This window comes from Corvus brachyrhynchos, unplaced genomic scaffold, assembly GCF_000691975.1.
Source record: "Corvus brachyrhynchos isolate BGI_N302 unplaced genomic scaffold, ASM69197v1 scaffold162, whole genome shotgun sequence".
Taxonomy (NCBI): Eukaryota; Metazoa; Chordata; class Aves; order Passeriformes; family Corvidae; genus Corvus; species Corvus brachyrhynchos.
In genome coordinates, this window is record NW_008236696.1 from 2,030,286 (window position 1) to 2,047,045 (window position 16,760).

Here is a 16,760-nt window from a genome sequence, read left to right on the forward strand (position 1 = left end):
ATAAAGCTGATTAAGTTGTTTTGTGAGGGAAATATTCCCACCAAACCCCTAAATTTAATAAAAATGCACATTTTTAGTGAGGAAATGTTTATTTCTAAGAGAAATAATTAAAATGTAAGATAAAGCAGAGCATGTTCAGTTTTGAATGACGTTTCTGGGGAAACTGTGAAAAATTAGTTGTTCATCTCTTGAAGTCAAAGAAAATAAAGATCCTTGTGGCGTTTAGGATCTGTATCCCTATTTCTATATTTATTTATTTTTTTAAATTTATATTTCGAAAGAAAAGAAAGGCAGGAGAGACCAGGGCCATACTGAGAGTCACTACAGTGATCTAGACAATTTCTCAGGGGCTGTGAGAGAGACAGAAGCTGCATATGAATTATGGTTGGTTCTACATTTGTTTATTTTATGAAATCTTCCTTCAAGGAATCTAAATATTGTAGGTAGAAAAAAGAGGCAGGCAGTTGGACTGTAATTCGTATTTTGGTCAAAAATATCTGTATAATGTTGAAAATACTCATACAGTATTTTACAGAATTGGATAGTTTGATTGTATTATTCAGAGTCACTAAAGTTTCTTGGGAGTCCTTTTCAGACTCAGTTATGGATAATATTTTCATGAATATTGTCAGGTTATGTTCTTTGGAAATTACTTTATTGATTCCTTTCAATTGGAGGGTGACTTTTTGAGAACACTGGTTTCTTAGTGGCTCCTAGCTCTGCACAGACAGTGAGGGCTGGTGACTGAGATTAAAATTAGGCTGGGAATAAAATCAATAAAAAGCTTTATAACTCTGAAATTTCTATGAAACGCTCAAATGTTTTTAAAATGAAGTTGTCTGAAGTAGCTCAGGTTTCCATTTGTTTGTGTCACTGGGAAGATGCAGCAGATGAAGCCCAAGCTAGGAAGCAATTAAATGTATTAACTGACAGAGGAAGGAAGGAAAGCCTAAATCCAGATGGTTTTCCTCCTTCAGGCTGAAGGGTTCCTAGAACAGGACATCTTCAGAAGGAGCAGTCTGCTTAAGACCAGGTGCTGCTGTCTTGTTAGGTTTTGCCATAAATCCACCTGTACTCCTCATCCAAACCTGCAGAGCTCCTGCAGGGAGTCCTGGTGGGAATTCTTGTGTTTCCATCCCACTCCAACCCAGCTGCAGTTACTGAAGGGTTTTTTGGAGATGTAGGATAGAAATAGCAAGGTATTGTGCCAGAAGTGTGTGTGACCAAGGCTGGGCTGACAAAAACCCTATTTGTGCATTGATTCTGTGCTTTCTTACATAAACATGTCCCTGAGCGGGAGGTTTTGTCCACATTTTGGTGATGTGGAAATTGCAGCAAAGGCTGCAACGAATAAGATAAATGAAATGCTTCATTTATCAGTGATTTGGGAAACCTGCATCATTCCTGTGCTTCAAGGGTTACAAGTCAAGCAGTTTTTAGCAAGCTGCTAATCTGCTGTGCTTGCTCTATAGTTATAGTTGCTTGCTGTCCCAGGAGTTTCCAGCAAATGCTCATACAATCTGATTAACATGGTTCACGTACAAAGGGCGCTGGCCTGGGGACTACCATGTCTCATTAATGGAAATGAATTTTTCATGCCATGGCTGCTATGTCTGTGGGTTAAGACTTTCATTTCTTTTTCCAATTCTGTCTCTTTTCTGTATTGTATTTTTCTTTTTAAGCGAAAATCTCCGTATGAATTTTAACGACCGGTTATATTACAGGTCTGAGAGTTTTTATTTTTGCATACTGAGGTTATTTTTACTAAGAAACAGATGTATTGGCAGCAGAGGAAAAAAAAAAGGAGTGCAATGGCATACATTTGTGTTTATATTGAACCCTTTAGCTCTGATTGAATGCTTGATGAGCTCAGCTTAAGGATGAGGTGACTTGATCTGTTCTTGGCAGCAATCCTGCTTCGTGTGGGAGGGAGGTTGGAGCAGGTGACCCAGTGAGGTCCCTGCCAGCCAACATTTTCATGATTCTGTGTATTGTCAACTTTTCAGTGAACTTTCCAGAATTAATTCCAGTATTGTAATTGGTGTGTCATCCCAACTTTTTAAGAGGCTATAATATGTTCTACTGTGACATGAATATGGACATGTTCTGGTTTATAGTTTGAAAGCAGGGAAAGAAGGTTTAGTCTTCTCCCACCGCTGTTCCTTGGAGTATTTTGGATTAATGTTGCTTTTTAAAGAAAGTTGGAGAGGAAGCAATAGTACATATTATGCTAGTATGCAAAGTATGCTCAGTGACTGGTCTGCACTGTGGCATTTGTTATTTAACATTTTTTGGTGTCAGCAGATTGTCATTTTCTGATTGCTGTTGCTCTGTTGAAAGTTCCCAAACATGAGGGGCTGTCTTGTCTAGGGTGTGTACCTGAACATGAGTATCCAACATCTTACAGGACCATCAGCCCACATTTTGCTCATGGCATAGAGCTGAATTAGCAGAAACCATCAGCCCTTCTGTTGGTGCACTGTTCCCACTTTAGAAGGGAATTGCTGCAATATCTCTAGGCATCAGTTACATGGTTTATAGCCTCCTTTAGCTCAGTGTACTAAGCTATATGTTTCTTGAGTATGTCCTCTTTGTTCTTGTTGCAATGCACACTTTGCTTATCTTTAACTGCTAATGTTTCTAAATCAAAAAGTTCTACAGCATAAACAATTTAAGCTGTAACAGCTGTGCACAACCCTGGCCAAGTCTAAAGGAAGGTTTGTGAGAAGTTTTTCCTCTACAGTAGCTGATCCGTTTATTTTAGATTATAAGGTGTGTATCATGCTCTTCTCTAAGTGGTCAGGACATGTTATGGTTGCTGTTTATAAAATTATTCCTTGAGAAATGTGTACAGACTAACAGCATTAATAAGTTCAGTCTACTGGCAGTCTGTGATAAATTCTGTATGTATGAAAATTTGACTGTTACCATGTGTGTGTCAAAAATGACCAGATCAGGCTGAGACTGAGAATTGAGGTAGTCTTTAAGATAAGGGACTTCTCCCATTTATTTCTTGCAATGTCCTCATCTCCAAACACCTTAGAAAGTCTGAGAGATTTCCCTAAATAGTGGTTGGGTCACCATCAAAGAGAGGCTGAAGATTAAACTGTAGGCGAAGCAGTTGTGCCTCTTTACCCAAGGATGTGGTCACAGTTGGGTAGGACTTGGCTGAAAGCAGCATCAGATCTGGCTGCTTTTGTGACTTAGTTCCAGAAGGGCTTAAGTGAAAGTGTAAAATTCTTCTGGAGAGCTACTCAAAGCACATGCATTACTGATGTGTGAAGCTCTAATGTAGATATACTTCATTACAGATCTTAAACCCGTGGCAGAACTGCCAGCAGGTAGGTATGCAGAGGAAACAGCAGAAGGATGGGTTGCTTCCTTTAATTTTTATCCTCAGGAATCTACTGAGGATTCCTTTGTTGACCTGAACTAACACATTTTGGATTTTCTTTTTAAGAGAAATCATAGACTCATTTCAGCGTGTAGACATTGGCGGATTCAGGATGCTGAATGTCACACCATGTTGACTATGTGTGAAAAACATGTTCTGATAAATTCTCAGGAATTGTACACCATGCAAAATTACACCTCCAGGCAGACTCAAATGACCAAACTCTGACATTTCTCAAACGTGACAGCTTATTTCAGTGGAGATTTAGGAAAAAAAGGTGAAAGGACACCAAGCATATTACTGCTCCACTCCGCCTAGAGCTATAGCATCACTCAATCTTCTAATATTACATCTTGGGGCAAATGAAGGGTTTCTCATTTAGGCACTAGAAGCAGGAGTAAACAAGGCTTAGGAAGAACAGCTGAGGGAGGTGGTGGTGTTTAGAGAAAAGGAGGCTCAGGGAAGACCTTATCTTCTCTACAACTCCCTGAATGGAGGTTTAGCCAGGTGGTGTTGGTCTCTTCTCTCAGGTAAGAAGTGGTGAGACAGGAAGAAATGGCTTTAAGCTGCACCAGAGAAGGTTTAGATTGGATATAAGGAAGATTTTCTTCACTGATAGCCCTGGCACAGCTGCCCAGGGCAGTGGTGGAGTCACCACTCCTGGAGGTATATAAAAAGCTGTGTAGATGTGGCACTTGGGGACATGGTGTAGTGGTGGCCTTGGCAGTACTGGGTTAATGGCTGGACTCAGTGACCTTAAAGGTCTTTTCCAATCTCAACAATGCTAAGATTCTGCCCTTGTATAGATCATATGCAGGGTTGTTACAGCCTAATGGCTCCAGTAAATGTCCCCTCGCCTTGCCAGGAGCGGTCTCGGGGCTGATAACGCGTGAACAGCTCGATTGCCTCCTGACAGGAGTCTGGAGCATCCGCGTGCCTCGGCAGGTGTACAGGGGACAGAAATGTGCTTTCATAAACATGGGCTCATCTTGGGTTGCAGTAGCAGTTGTCATGGCAACATCACTCTGTGTACTTGAGCTTTAACATTTGAGAGTTCACCCAGAAAATAAATTTGGCGTGATTATGAAGTACACTTGCTTGTTTTCTGAATTCTTTGGATACACATCGTTGAAAAGAGCAGAAAATTATGTTACTGCCTTACTCTTTTCTGCCATAAACCATGCACAGAATCATTAAAGCTGTCATCTATCAAAATAAAGTAAAATTCCAATAAAGATAAATTGTAAATGTTTCCATCTTCAGCTCCACAATGTATTATTTTAAGGGCTCTCTGTCATTGTTGAACTTGATAAAACTGAGTAAAACCCCACTGAGCAAGAAATCAGAAAAAAAAATCTAGAAAATGTACTCTTGAAGTAAGGATTTAATTTTTTTTTTGTAACTACTGACCTATTTTTCTACAGCAAGTAAGAATAACACAGGATGGTGACAGCAGGAACCTTTTTTTGTGTGTGTATCAGTATTTTGAATACATCATTTAAAGTCTGGTTTTATCCAAAAAATCACTCTTGACGTGAGACATTAGGGCTTCATATTTCCCGTGTATCTCTGGTTTCCATGTGAAATATTGCTAATAGGAAGGTTTGTCTTCTGTAACCAGCTAAGTTTGAGAAATTGTTCCTAAACTCTGAAAACTGGAGTGCTTGGAACAGATTGCCCAGAAAGAGTTGTGGAGTCTCCCTCACTGGAGATACCCCAGAACCATCTGGATGCAATCCCGTGCCCTTTGCTCTGTGATGACCCTGCTAGGGCAAGGAGGTTGGAATAATTATAGATAAAATTGTATCCCAAGTGCTCCAGAGTTATCAGTTTGTTTGTGGGTTGTGGTTTCTTCTTTTTGGTTAGTTTGGTTTGGCTGGTTTTTTTCCCCCCAAACAGAATATGTTAAAATCTTCATTGCAAGGCTTTGTCAAGGATGGTTAAAGAACAGGAATGGAGTTGATGCCTGTGATGAGGCCAGATTCCTGTTTTTCTTGTTTGTAGCTCATCCATAAAAGAGACCTTTTAGTTTTGGTTTTCTTTTGTTTTTGTTGTTAGTTGTGGTTGGTTGTGGTGTTGGGTTTTTTGTGGGGTTTGTTTTTTTTTTTTCCTGATTGGTGTTTTTTTTGTTCTTTCCAAGATAAGGGTTGAAGTCACACAGTATTTTGCAGTGTTGGTTGGCATCTTTTGAAGTATAGCAGATTCCCACTAGCACACTTTATTACAGTGTAGTACCTTGCAAGTGTACTGTTTCTGTATTTTCAAAGTTAGAATTACTTAATTTTTTTATAATAATTTAAATAGGAATGACTGTAATTAAAGAGAAAAAAGAGTTTGAAAAATATCAAAGTGAAATGTGCCTAAGCCAAAGACTGGCAACGTAAAAATTTCCAAAGCAGAAATGAGTCATATAAAATTAACTTTCTTAAGCACTTCTATGGCCTGTTAGTAGAGTTATTGCTGTCAGCATTTTCAAGTTAAACACCATTTACAATGATTTTATTTCACATCAAATTCAACTATAGGCTTAAATGCAAATGCCCCAGTAATAGTTTTTGTCCTGGTAAAACTTTGTGTTTTATTTCTTTCAGAGGCAATTATAATGTCTGGGGGAATGTAATGCAAAATATATTATTGATGAAACCTTGAAGTTGGAAAAACCTGTGCAGGCAAACTGGATATTAGGTTAGTGCACAGACAGTTGGTATGAGGAAAAGTGGGAAAATGGAAAGACTGACGTTTTGGAAAAACAGCTTTGGGTGGGATGGACAGGAGCTCGGGCAGAGTTTCGGGAAGGTAAATGGTGGGGAGGTGGTTGGGGCAGGAGGATTTAGGTAGTGGGGCTGGGGCCTGGTGCAAATGAACAGAGATGTGGGATGGAATTTCTTCACCTTACACACAGTTTGAGCACAGTGCGTAAATGCACGTACACAACACATCCCGACTAGCCTCAGAAGTCCTGAATTCTCCATCTGCTTATTTGCTTTTATACAGACTGCAATCCCATCCAGTGCCCTTCTCAAGGAGAGCAGCAGGATCTGAGCGTTAATTCCAGTGGAAAAAATGAGTGATTAATTCACAAACTAAGAAACGGGTGTGTGTGTGTGTGTGGCTTCTCTCTTCTTGTTTGGCATCGTTGTCTTGATGTTCACAAATGAGCAGAAGGAGTAAACAGTGAGAAAACTGAGCTGTGCCCACCCTAATGGGAGGGAAGAGCTGTCCTGGAAGCAAAGCAAAGGCAGCAGCACAGCAAGTCCCACTAGAAATGCACAGGCTCCATAGCAGAGCCATTTATACTGATCTGATTACACTGCAGTTTTAATAAACCTCCCAGGTAGACTCTGCATATATCACAGATGCTGTTAGGTCAGTAAATATTTCTGTGTTTTGTTTCAGGCAAATAGGTATTTGCACTCTAAACGTGTCTGAGAATGGGAAAGAGCTGTGTTAGTAATACATGCCCAGCATGTTAGAGACCAGCTAAGGCTGCCTTTTTGCTACCTGATACTTGTCTGCTGGGGAAGAAGGACTTTCCTGCAATCTTTCTGCAGGCCCCAGGAATTCAGAAGTTCTGAAAAGGCAGCAGGCAAATAACATCCATGTACCTATGCACATCTGGATGGCCTAGCATATTATAGCTCAGGTGGCTGATGCATTTGATCCTAGGCAAATTAACTCTTCTTCCAGCAGGACATCATCGTGCACAAGTCTCACCAATCAAGGTGCACCACAGACCCTGCTCTTGTCATGTGGTCATCCTCTGTGTTGGTATTAATGGTATCCTGGTCCTCATGGCTGTTGATGATATAATAAAATCAATGAGAAATTTCTGAAGTTAAATACTCTATATCATTCATCTGGGCCAAGAAGGACTTACAGATGAAGAGACAACTTTAGACTCAGTTTAGCTGTGCTTTACAGACCAGTCTGATCTCTCTGTTCTGTCTTCTGCTACTAATCACTCTTTCAGGTTGCATTCATCTTCAGTGAAGTGTGAACAACTGGTGAGTTCTGTCATTTGTTTTTATCTGGTGGCTCTGTGGAGTGACAAGGTACTTAAACATCCTGCTGTAGCTGAACTGGTTGCCAAGCCCATATCCCAAATGTGAGAGAAGGGACAAATCATTACTGCACAAAATTAAGGCAGCGGTGATGGAAATATCACATTATATTTTTTGAATTACAGGGTAGTGTAATGTTGCTGTTGACAAGGGCATCATAATCTCTTCTGCAAACAAGTTTTGCCAGGGATTTGTAACTCTGAAGAAATTCGTCTAGGCCTGAAACTTGGCATCATCTCGTTTAACAAGTACTAATTTGTTGTCATACATACTTTAAAGCCCTGCAAGTGCAGTGGGTATTGAGTTCCATGATAAGCACAGCTATTGGCCCTTTAAACAGGTGACATTACATCTGCTTTTGGGGTTTTCCTAGGCATAAAAAGATCACGAGTATTTAAAGGAAAAGCACTCTGTATGGAAGATACTGTGAAGAAAATAAAAATTAAAGACCCCTTCAAAAAGAGATGAGCGAACAGCCCTGGATTTCTGGGTTTATGATTATACAAGAAGGCCACAATGCCTTTAGGACAATTTCTGGGTGAATTTTGCCTTTTCAGGACTGAGCACTAAGTGGCCCAAGAAGGGCTTGCTGTGGGCAGCCCGTTAACACTTGCCACACTTCCTGCTGTGCATGAGCCTGCTAATTGTCTCAGCTATTTATGAGCTGCATTTAACAACTGCAGCACCAGTCACAAAGAATTTACAGTAGTATATTCATATTGCTTTTTGGTTGTTGGTTTCATAAAATGTTCATGTAAACTCACCTTTCTGTTTTGAAGATACTGGAGGGGGTGGCAGGACCTTTTGTGAAGACCATATTCTAGAGTTTTCAAAAGCTTCATTGATCAGGGATTGAAACAGGGAAAGTTGTCAAAAAAAGAAGTTTCTGGTGTTTCCATAACAAGATGTTCCTATCAGGCAGGATGTAAATGTGTTACTTTTAAGGTCAAAGCACAGGCAGAGAGTTTTGGAATGGCAGCTGTTAAGGCAATAATGATCTGATAAAGCTGACTCTCCTGATTTCTTGTGTACAGTTAATTGAAAGGGTATTTAGCTTTGGTTTGATACCTCTCTATAAACATTCTACCCACAAATCAGTGGAAGTATAGAAATGTACATCAGCTTTATTGGTCATCAGCTTGGCTCTGCCCAGTATTCCAGAGTTTATGATCTCCTTTGCTGTCCCTACAGAGTGGCTTTAAAGCTCACTTGGTGCATATTCAGATTTCTGGCATTTTGCAGTTGCTCTTTTATCTTTATAATAAAACATGTATTTAACAACAATTAAATGTTGAAACAGCTTGCTGGCAGATGGGGAGAATTTTCTATCTCCTGAAGTTTTCAAAAATGTCTTTTGAAAATATGTTCATTTTATGGTCTGTGTTATAGAGAAGACTGAACTAGAGTACTGTGGTGTTTTTTCTTGGCTTCAATTTTTTTCTGTATTTCTGTTGTCTTTTTTTTCATCCCCAATTCAGTATTAGTGTGAATATGCAGTGCTTTCTTTCTCCTTCCAGTTCCAAGCCAAAACTACGTTTAATGCATAATCTTTAAGTCATGCCTACTTCCTTGACCAGCTAAACACCAAATACTAAATAGAACAGGTGATACAGATTGCATGGCACAAATGATCTGTGCCTTGAGAACCAGGACCCCTTTCTAAAACTACTTTTTGGAATGGTTAAATGCAGTGTGCAGGCCCTGACCTCAGATACTTCAAGGTAAGTTGTGCTGTCCTTAGACTGAAACAATGAGTTTAGATTAGTGGAAAAAGAGAAGTTAACAACTGCAGCTACTCTTGCGTTCTTTTCATTCTTTAACTAAAGGACATGCATTGCTAATAAGATCCCATACTCCAAAGACTGGTCTCAAATATAAAACTGAATTGAATATTGATTTTTTTATTTTAGTTCATTTAGCTGCTTGCTTGTTTGTTGTTTTGTTGTCTTTTTTTTTTTTTTTTCCTGAAGTGAGGTAACTGGTTTTGGTACTTTGAGTGAAAATTGAATTGCTGAGATGCTAAGCTGTGGAATGGGGTTACTACTCATCAGCATTAATAACCGTTCCAAGAAATTTCATAGGAATTTTTATTATGCATTTATATGTAGATTTAAGTAGCCTTTATTAATACACTCCATTGAACAATAACACACATTTTTTTAAATGACATAAATATGGAGAAAACCTAACTACCACAGATAGGCAATGGTCAACGTTTATAAGCTCAGCAAGATTAATATTTTCCATGAAATTGCATCTGAAAAACTGCCTTAATTGGTTTATGACTAGTACTGCAGTGATCTGCCAAGGGTTCACTTACTTGGCTAAAACAGTTTGTTAAATGACTTCAGGAATTCTAGAGCCAAAGTTATGTTTATGAAATGCAGTGATGATTTGCTTTGCTTTAAAGGACAAAACACCAGTCTTGAATTTCTAGTAAAAAGCAATATGAAGTAGTGTTGGAAAGATGAGGTTGTTGGGCAGTTGATATTACCTAGCAGTGATCTCTGTCCCTGATGGTTTACAAATTAATCTTTCCACTAACAGAAGAGGAGACAGAGTGAAAGGGCAGATGAATAGCTTGAAAACCAGTTATCTCAATTTTCCAAAGAATATCAGTACATGGTTTGATGTCCAGTTGGTGCTTGGCAGGAAGCTCTGCAGCAGACATCAGTTCTGAGGCTGGCATTATGAAATCTCTTCCTGAACAGCCTGGATGGAGAGGCAGAGTGCTCCCTTGGGAGGTCTCAGGGTGATGCACAGCTGTGGGGACTGGGGTGCTGAAGTTCAGGGGATCCTTCACAAGCCTGAGGGCTGGGCTAACAAAGCCCACAAAGGGCAGCCACAGCAGCTTTGCAGCTGTTTGACTTTGCAACCATTTGTTGACTCCCCTGGAATTTAAAGACTAAATGTGCAATCATGATTTAAATAAACAGTGCAGCCTTTCACACTAATTTAAGAGGCTTTAGTTCAGCTTACTCTGTTTCTCCCACTGCAAATTGGAAGAGTTTGGGCTGCAGGTGGAGAATTGATTTGCAAAGTGACTGGAATGGTGACTCGGAACGTGTGGGCTCCCTTGACTGTTCCCAGGCTGTCTGACAGTTATAGGTGAGGGATATTTATATGGCTGTAGGGGGAAAATGGGATCTGTAAATTGGTATTGTATAGAGGCAGATAGCCTTTCAGGGGACTGTTTCATTATATTGGCGCTTGCAAGCGGTTCGCTCTCTTCAGAGAGCTTCAAAAAGCTGAATTCCACTTTGCCATTACACTGGGTTCCTCTGTTATGTGGTAATGTTACTTGGAGGTGAGTCTTGGAGAGTGAAAATGCCTTCAAACATAAAAATGGAGTGATAATGTAGAGTTGTAGGTGTCAGTCTAGTGTTCATGACTAAGAGAGGTTTCATATCTTTATCTTCATTTTATTCTAATTGAGAAGTGAGTCTGATGTTTGAAAAGCCCTAAATTACAGATGCTTATGTGTTGAAATGGCTATTGTCAGAGTATGGGGGAAAAGGCACCCTGTTGTTGCAGCCTGTCAAAAAATGATTTGTTGAAAATTGACTTTGAGTGTTTGTACTGGAGGTCAGAGTTCCCTTTAGAGGGCTTCTGCTTCCATTGAAATATCGAGAAGTGCCACAGTTACGCCTTGCTATTAAAAGAATGATTTTGTTACAAATACTTACCTGGCAGTGCTTTTGATTCATTAAAATGGGAAAAATAAGTGGAGCAAAACAACTGGGACAATTTCTAAGTAAATTCATCAGTCATTCCGGAACTATGCATTTAAAATACCTATAAATAATAGAATGCTCCTTCTAAATGGAAGCCTTTTATTGATATGTAAGTACAGTGTCACCCTGAAGTTTCTTTTTTAATTTATCATTTTCTTGTGTTTAGAATCAGATCAGGCAATTCATATTATTTCCAGCTTTTCAACTTTACTTTAGCAGCATTATTTTGTATGGTGTGTGAAATGAAATTGTTGCACACAGTTGTTAAGCTTTAAAATTACTTTCAGGTAACAAATAATTGTTTTGGAAACTCTGAGTCTTCACTCAATTTTTTTAATACTATCTCGAGGACTGACAAAATAATTGGATAATTTCAGTGGTTTGCCATTGGCACTTTTAAATTCCCTTTATTCATATTCTTACAATATATTCCTATAAATATTTTCTTTCTCCTGTGATGATGTTCGTGGGACTGCTGATCCTACAAAAAAAGACAGGGCAATGGAAATGGGGAGAGTGAAATAGTGAGAAACCAGTTTTTGGGTTTTGTTGTCTGTTTTATTCTTCCAGGTTTACAAAGATTAAATAAATTATGTATGTGTGCATATAGAAACAAACATTTAGGTTTTAAATTTTGTTTTAATAGATAAAAAGATGGCCTATCACAAAGTGAACGCAGACCAGAGAGCACAGGGGCACTCTCCATACCTTGACAATGATGAGCTCCAAGCCACAGCATTGGAACTGGAATGGGACATGGAAAAAGAGCTGGAGGAGCCTGGCTTTGACCATTTCCGACTGGATGGTGCAGCCCAGCGTCACCTGGGGAACTCACAGAGCCCTGACCTTGACCTGGAGCCCATCCAGCCTTCCTCTTCTCCAAAGGGAAGATTCCAGAGGCTTCAGGAAGACCCTGACTACATCTCCCACTACACGAGACAGGCACCAAAGAGCAACCGCTGCAGCTTTTTTCGGATACTGAAAGTATTTTGCACTGCTTTGATTTTATTTATTTTTGGAATTGTGATAGGATATTACGCACGCAAGAAATGCCCTTCTCCCCCAACACCTCAAGAACCAAATAATCCTCATATCTACCATGAAATTCTCAAGGAAATCAAAGCTGAAAATATTCAACAGATTTACAGGTATGTACCTTGGCAGGTTTTATGTCTAAATGCTCTCAGGTGCCACTCTTAAGTCATTACGTGATTTCTTTTATGTGGAATCTTATTTACAAACCCTGATTTTCTTTTTGAACGTTCGGTTTTATCATGACACTTGGGAGGTGTTCATGTGCATATACAAAATTCATTATTTTTTAACAGTGCAGATTTGTGCTAATCATAACAGGTTTTGCTTTAATAGTGTTCTATTGCTAAATATATTATTATCTTTAATGTAAATGAATTGGAAAACACAGATAATTCAAATTGAATTGAAATATAGACAATAGAGCAGCTGTCCTAGATCCAGTTGACTGCCAAATAACACTATTGAAAAGCAAGGTTGATAGGATGTTTTTTAATATTTGGGGCTTTAAGAAATCCCCATTTAATTTTTGGCACAAAAGTGAACCCTAGCTGGTGTTTTTTCTCTCTATGGTAACTTAAACCTTTAGGATGGAAAATTTGACTTTGCACTTTGAAAGATGGTCTTTTGTTTATTTTTTTTTATTTTTCATTACCTGTTCTAAGAATACAAATTGTTGCAAAATACCTACTGACTGGGTTTGATTTTATTCTTTTTTCAATGTGGAATCTTTGCACTGCTTTGACAGTCTATATAACACGTTTGTATCAGAGTAGAATCACTTTTCTGTAGCAGTGAGTGTCAAAGAAAATAGGTTTTTCTGCTAAATTCTGAAAGTTGTTTCTGTATGGGAAGGTGAGATGAGCTTATTTTTGGCTTCTGGAATGCAAAGTTCCTTTTTCATGTTAAAGGTAATGCATGGCAGATTTTTTGATCAGTACCAGTTCAGAAGCAGCAGAACTCCCATACCTGAAGCTATAGAAGAGGTGTTCTTGAGCAGATGAGAAATACATCAAAAATAACCTAACAGGGCTGTTCTAAAAATATTTTTCTTTTGTTATATTTGCTAAGCCAAGTCTTAAATCCTGTAGTGGCTAATACCATGTTTTGCGCTAACACTGTTATTAAATTCAAGAGAAAAAGTAAATATGAAGGGTTTTCATGTGCCAAACTGATTCTACTTCATACAAATCTAATTAATTTCATAATGGGAAAGGGTACAGGTGATGAAAAATGTTGATTTTTAATGTAAAAAATTAACTACTTTGTCTTTCAGAGAGTAAATTGAACTGAATTCTGTCATTAGGTTTCATCACAAGCAAAGTATTGGAGTAAGCTCAGCCCTAAGATTGGGTATTACACAAATTACAGCAAATTGCTGGCATGTCTGTCAGACTCAGGATAATACTTCAGTACTTTGTGTTTGGGGACTGGGAATCACTTGCCATTCTTGTTATTTCTAAGGGTGGTTTAAACCATCCCTTTTCAAACCCTTCATCACTTGTCATATAATTTCAGCTTGCTATTAGGATACTAGTGAGAATCTGGACTTTAGATAAAATGAATTATATGAATATTTTGGAACTTAAAAAACTTTAGTAGTGGCCATCCTTTAACATAATTCTTAATATTTGTTTGGGTTTCTTTTTTATGTAATGGCAGAATTTCAATAAATGTAGTCAAACATTAATTCAGCTACCTATCAGTTCTGTATATAAATATATAAACAATGTTTTTAATACATTGCATTACCCACAAGTTTTTTTCCTAACCCAATATTTTGGTCTGAGACAGCTTTTATCCCATGTTGTGTTCAGCTGCTTTCCCTCAACATCTGCTTGGCAGGAGTCAGAGCGACTGCAGTGAAACCTGGCTGTGTGTAGCCCTGTGAGTACAGAACATGCAACATATGTTGCTTGGGTGAAAAAAAAGCCCAAACCTGACAAAATCAATATATGTTACTGGAAAACTTCCTTCAATAAAATACTTTGAGTTACTAGGAATAAGTGGCAGCTGCTTAGCTTGCAATTTTTAAATGTTACTGAGCATGACATTAATTTAATTTTCATTGTTTACTCCTTAGATCAGGCTCAGATGGTATGGGAGTTTGCTAACAGTCCTGTAAAGGAATTAGGAGAAAAAAAAACCTGTTCAAGAGACACAGAGGTGCCAATCATAACGGTGGAGCAGACATAACCTTAATGTGCTTGGAGCTCTGGAGTGGGAGCTTTCTGTTGGGGTGAAATCTGCTCGTGGTTGGATGAAGCTTTGAGGATTTGACCCTTTGCACTTCTAAAGAGGTTGCAGAAGTGCTCCAGGGGATTTGTGTTGGTTTTGTTTGGATTTGGACTGGATTCTGTGTGAGTTGAATGAAGTCTGTCTGCCAATCCCTGTTAGGGATGGAGGATCGTTGCTGCTCAGGGAAGTGGTTGAGTCCCCATCCCTGGAAGGATTTGAAGGATGTGTGGGTGTGGCACTTAGGGACATGGTTTAGACACCTTGTCACTCAGCAGTGCTGGCTTAATGGTTGGATTCAATCCTAGAGGTGTTTTCCAACCTAAACAATTCTGTGATGGTGTAGGTAACAGCAGTTTGTGTTCATGGGTTGCTGAATTGGGATATTCTGGTCTTCCTGTCTGGCTTCTCCAGGGGAAGAAGAAAACTCAGTGAGTTGGCTTTTATTGCTTCAACTTTGCACCTTGTTCCCCATGAGATGGGAATGCTACAGAATTTCTGTGCAATTTAGCACAGTTCTAATTACTGGTCTTGGCCAAGTTGCTTAATTAATGATACAGCCTAAGTCAACATTATCTCTGTGAGCATTTTTGGACCTCTCCCCACCCCCTGTAGGGGGGTGCTTGCATTGTCGACGATAAAAAGTAGAAATCAGTTCAATCTGATGTTTCAGAGGTTTCAAGACAAATTGTCAGAAGGAGAAAAGTGATTGCCACAAAAAAAATGAAGAGTTTTTCTAACCTAACACACTGAAGTTTAAACTGAAACCAAAAAAAAAAAAAAAAGCCAATATTATTAATAGGATTCAGTCAGTAAATATAGCAATTCATTTGTGGTAAAATCACACATAATCCTGCAAATATCACTGGGCTGTTGGGAATCCAGTAATGATATCTGTTTGTGCCATGAATGTAACTTTTCACAGTTTTCTTCTGGAAGATATATGACAAGGTTTAAGTTCAAGTTAGGTGTAACTTGGCTCCAAAAGGCATTCAGGGTGAGTATGAAAAGGGCATAAATTCCACATCCAAAAGAGGTAGAAGCTGAAACACGGAATACTTTGGGCACTGCTTACATTTATATCCGTAACCAGCAGAACTTACCAGGGCAAAACAGATGGATAAAGGTGGTAAAACTGCTAGGCAGAAAGCAGGTTGTCTCCTGGGACAGGGGGGTTGAGAGTCCATGGCAAGATTGAGTTCTTGGAGCCCTTTAGAGAGTGTGTCAGGAGGGCATGGCTGGAGAGGAGTGACCTGTGCCTCGAGCCACGCTCCCCAAGGAGTATCTGCAGCTCCAAAGTACAATCATTACACTGGAAAAGGCTCTGCTCTCCAAAGGAATGAACACATTTAGATGTGGAGGTCTTTATTATAAATGCTGAAGGTCATCAGAGGCAGACCTTCAAAAAGACAGAAACGCCCACCGCCAGTTTCAGTAAGCAGCACGCTGTTGAATTCTCAAAAGTAAATTTGCAATAAAAATATGCATAATTTTCAATGAGATCTGACTTCTTAAAGCTACTTTTTAAAATGGCACTCAGATTTCTACTATCACTTAAGTGCTTTTGAAAATTCAACTGGTTTTGCTTTCTCACTCTGTGAGAAAGGGGATGAAAAAGGCGATGCTAAAGAAGTGTATCGTTATTCTGTTGCTGCACATCTGCCAGATGCAGGTCAGCTCTTCAGTAATCATTGCCACTTAATTTAATTATTCAGCAGATCTGTGCTTATAATGACTCAAGTTTTTTTTTCCCCCCCTCTCTTTCCCCAGATTAAAGGGGAATGTGCCGTTTTTGCTGTTTAGTGTCCCCTTTACCTCCTGGGTGACTTTTTTCTTGCCCTACCTTCAGTAAGAAAACAAGGGGAAGGAAAAAGTCTGACAGACCCTGCTCCAGACTGAGAGGGATCACCGTCACTGACTTCGAGTTACTGTCACTAGCTACCAAGATTCTGATCATCATATACTTTGCTAAGGTTTTATGTTTTAAAATGGTAAATGTTTGAGTTTTGTGCAAAGTGAACCAAAAAACTACCTTTTTTTGGTAATTTTTTCAGTTAAGATTTGAATTGAATACACCAGAATCTAAAGGGAGAAAGAAATAAAAGCTACAGTAAGTAGCAGAAATACAGTCCTATCAGAAAATTCTGAGATTTTAACTCCTGTTATACAATTTGGAATACTTTTCATAAAAAAATTATATTGTGTTGCATCTTTGACAGTGCTGAATATTCCAATAGAAGAAATACAGAAGGTGTCTTTTTAGTTTATATGAAATTATTTCAGTTTTATTGCTTCAAAACCAAA

At 38.9% G+C, this 16,760-nt stretch overlaps 1 protein-coding gene across 8 annotated transcripts in view; it reads left to right on the plus strand.

Moving 5' to 3' along the window:
* NAALADL2 (N-acetylated alpha-linked acidic dipeptidase-like 2) overlaps positions 1-16,760 on the plus strand; it is a 395,166-nt gene that overhangs the window by 153,932 nt on the left and 224,474 nt on the right. For all 8 annotated transcript variants that reach the window (XM_017726896.1, XM_017726897.1, XM_017726895.1 and 5 more), the window contains one exon: positions 11,836-12,337. In XM_017726896.1, coding sequence (XP_017582385.1) covers positions 11,844-12,337 — 494 coding nt within the window. In that variant the 5' untranslated portion in view covers positions 11,836-11,843. The remainder of the gene's footprint in view (positions 1-11,835; positions 12,338-16,760) is intronic.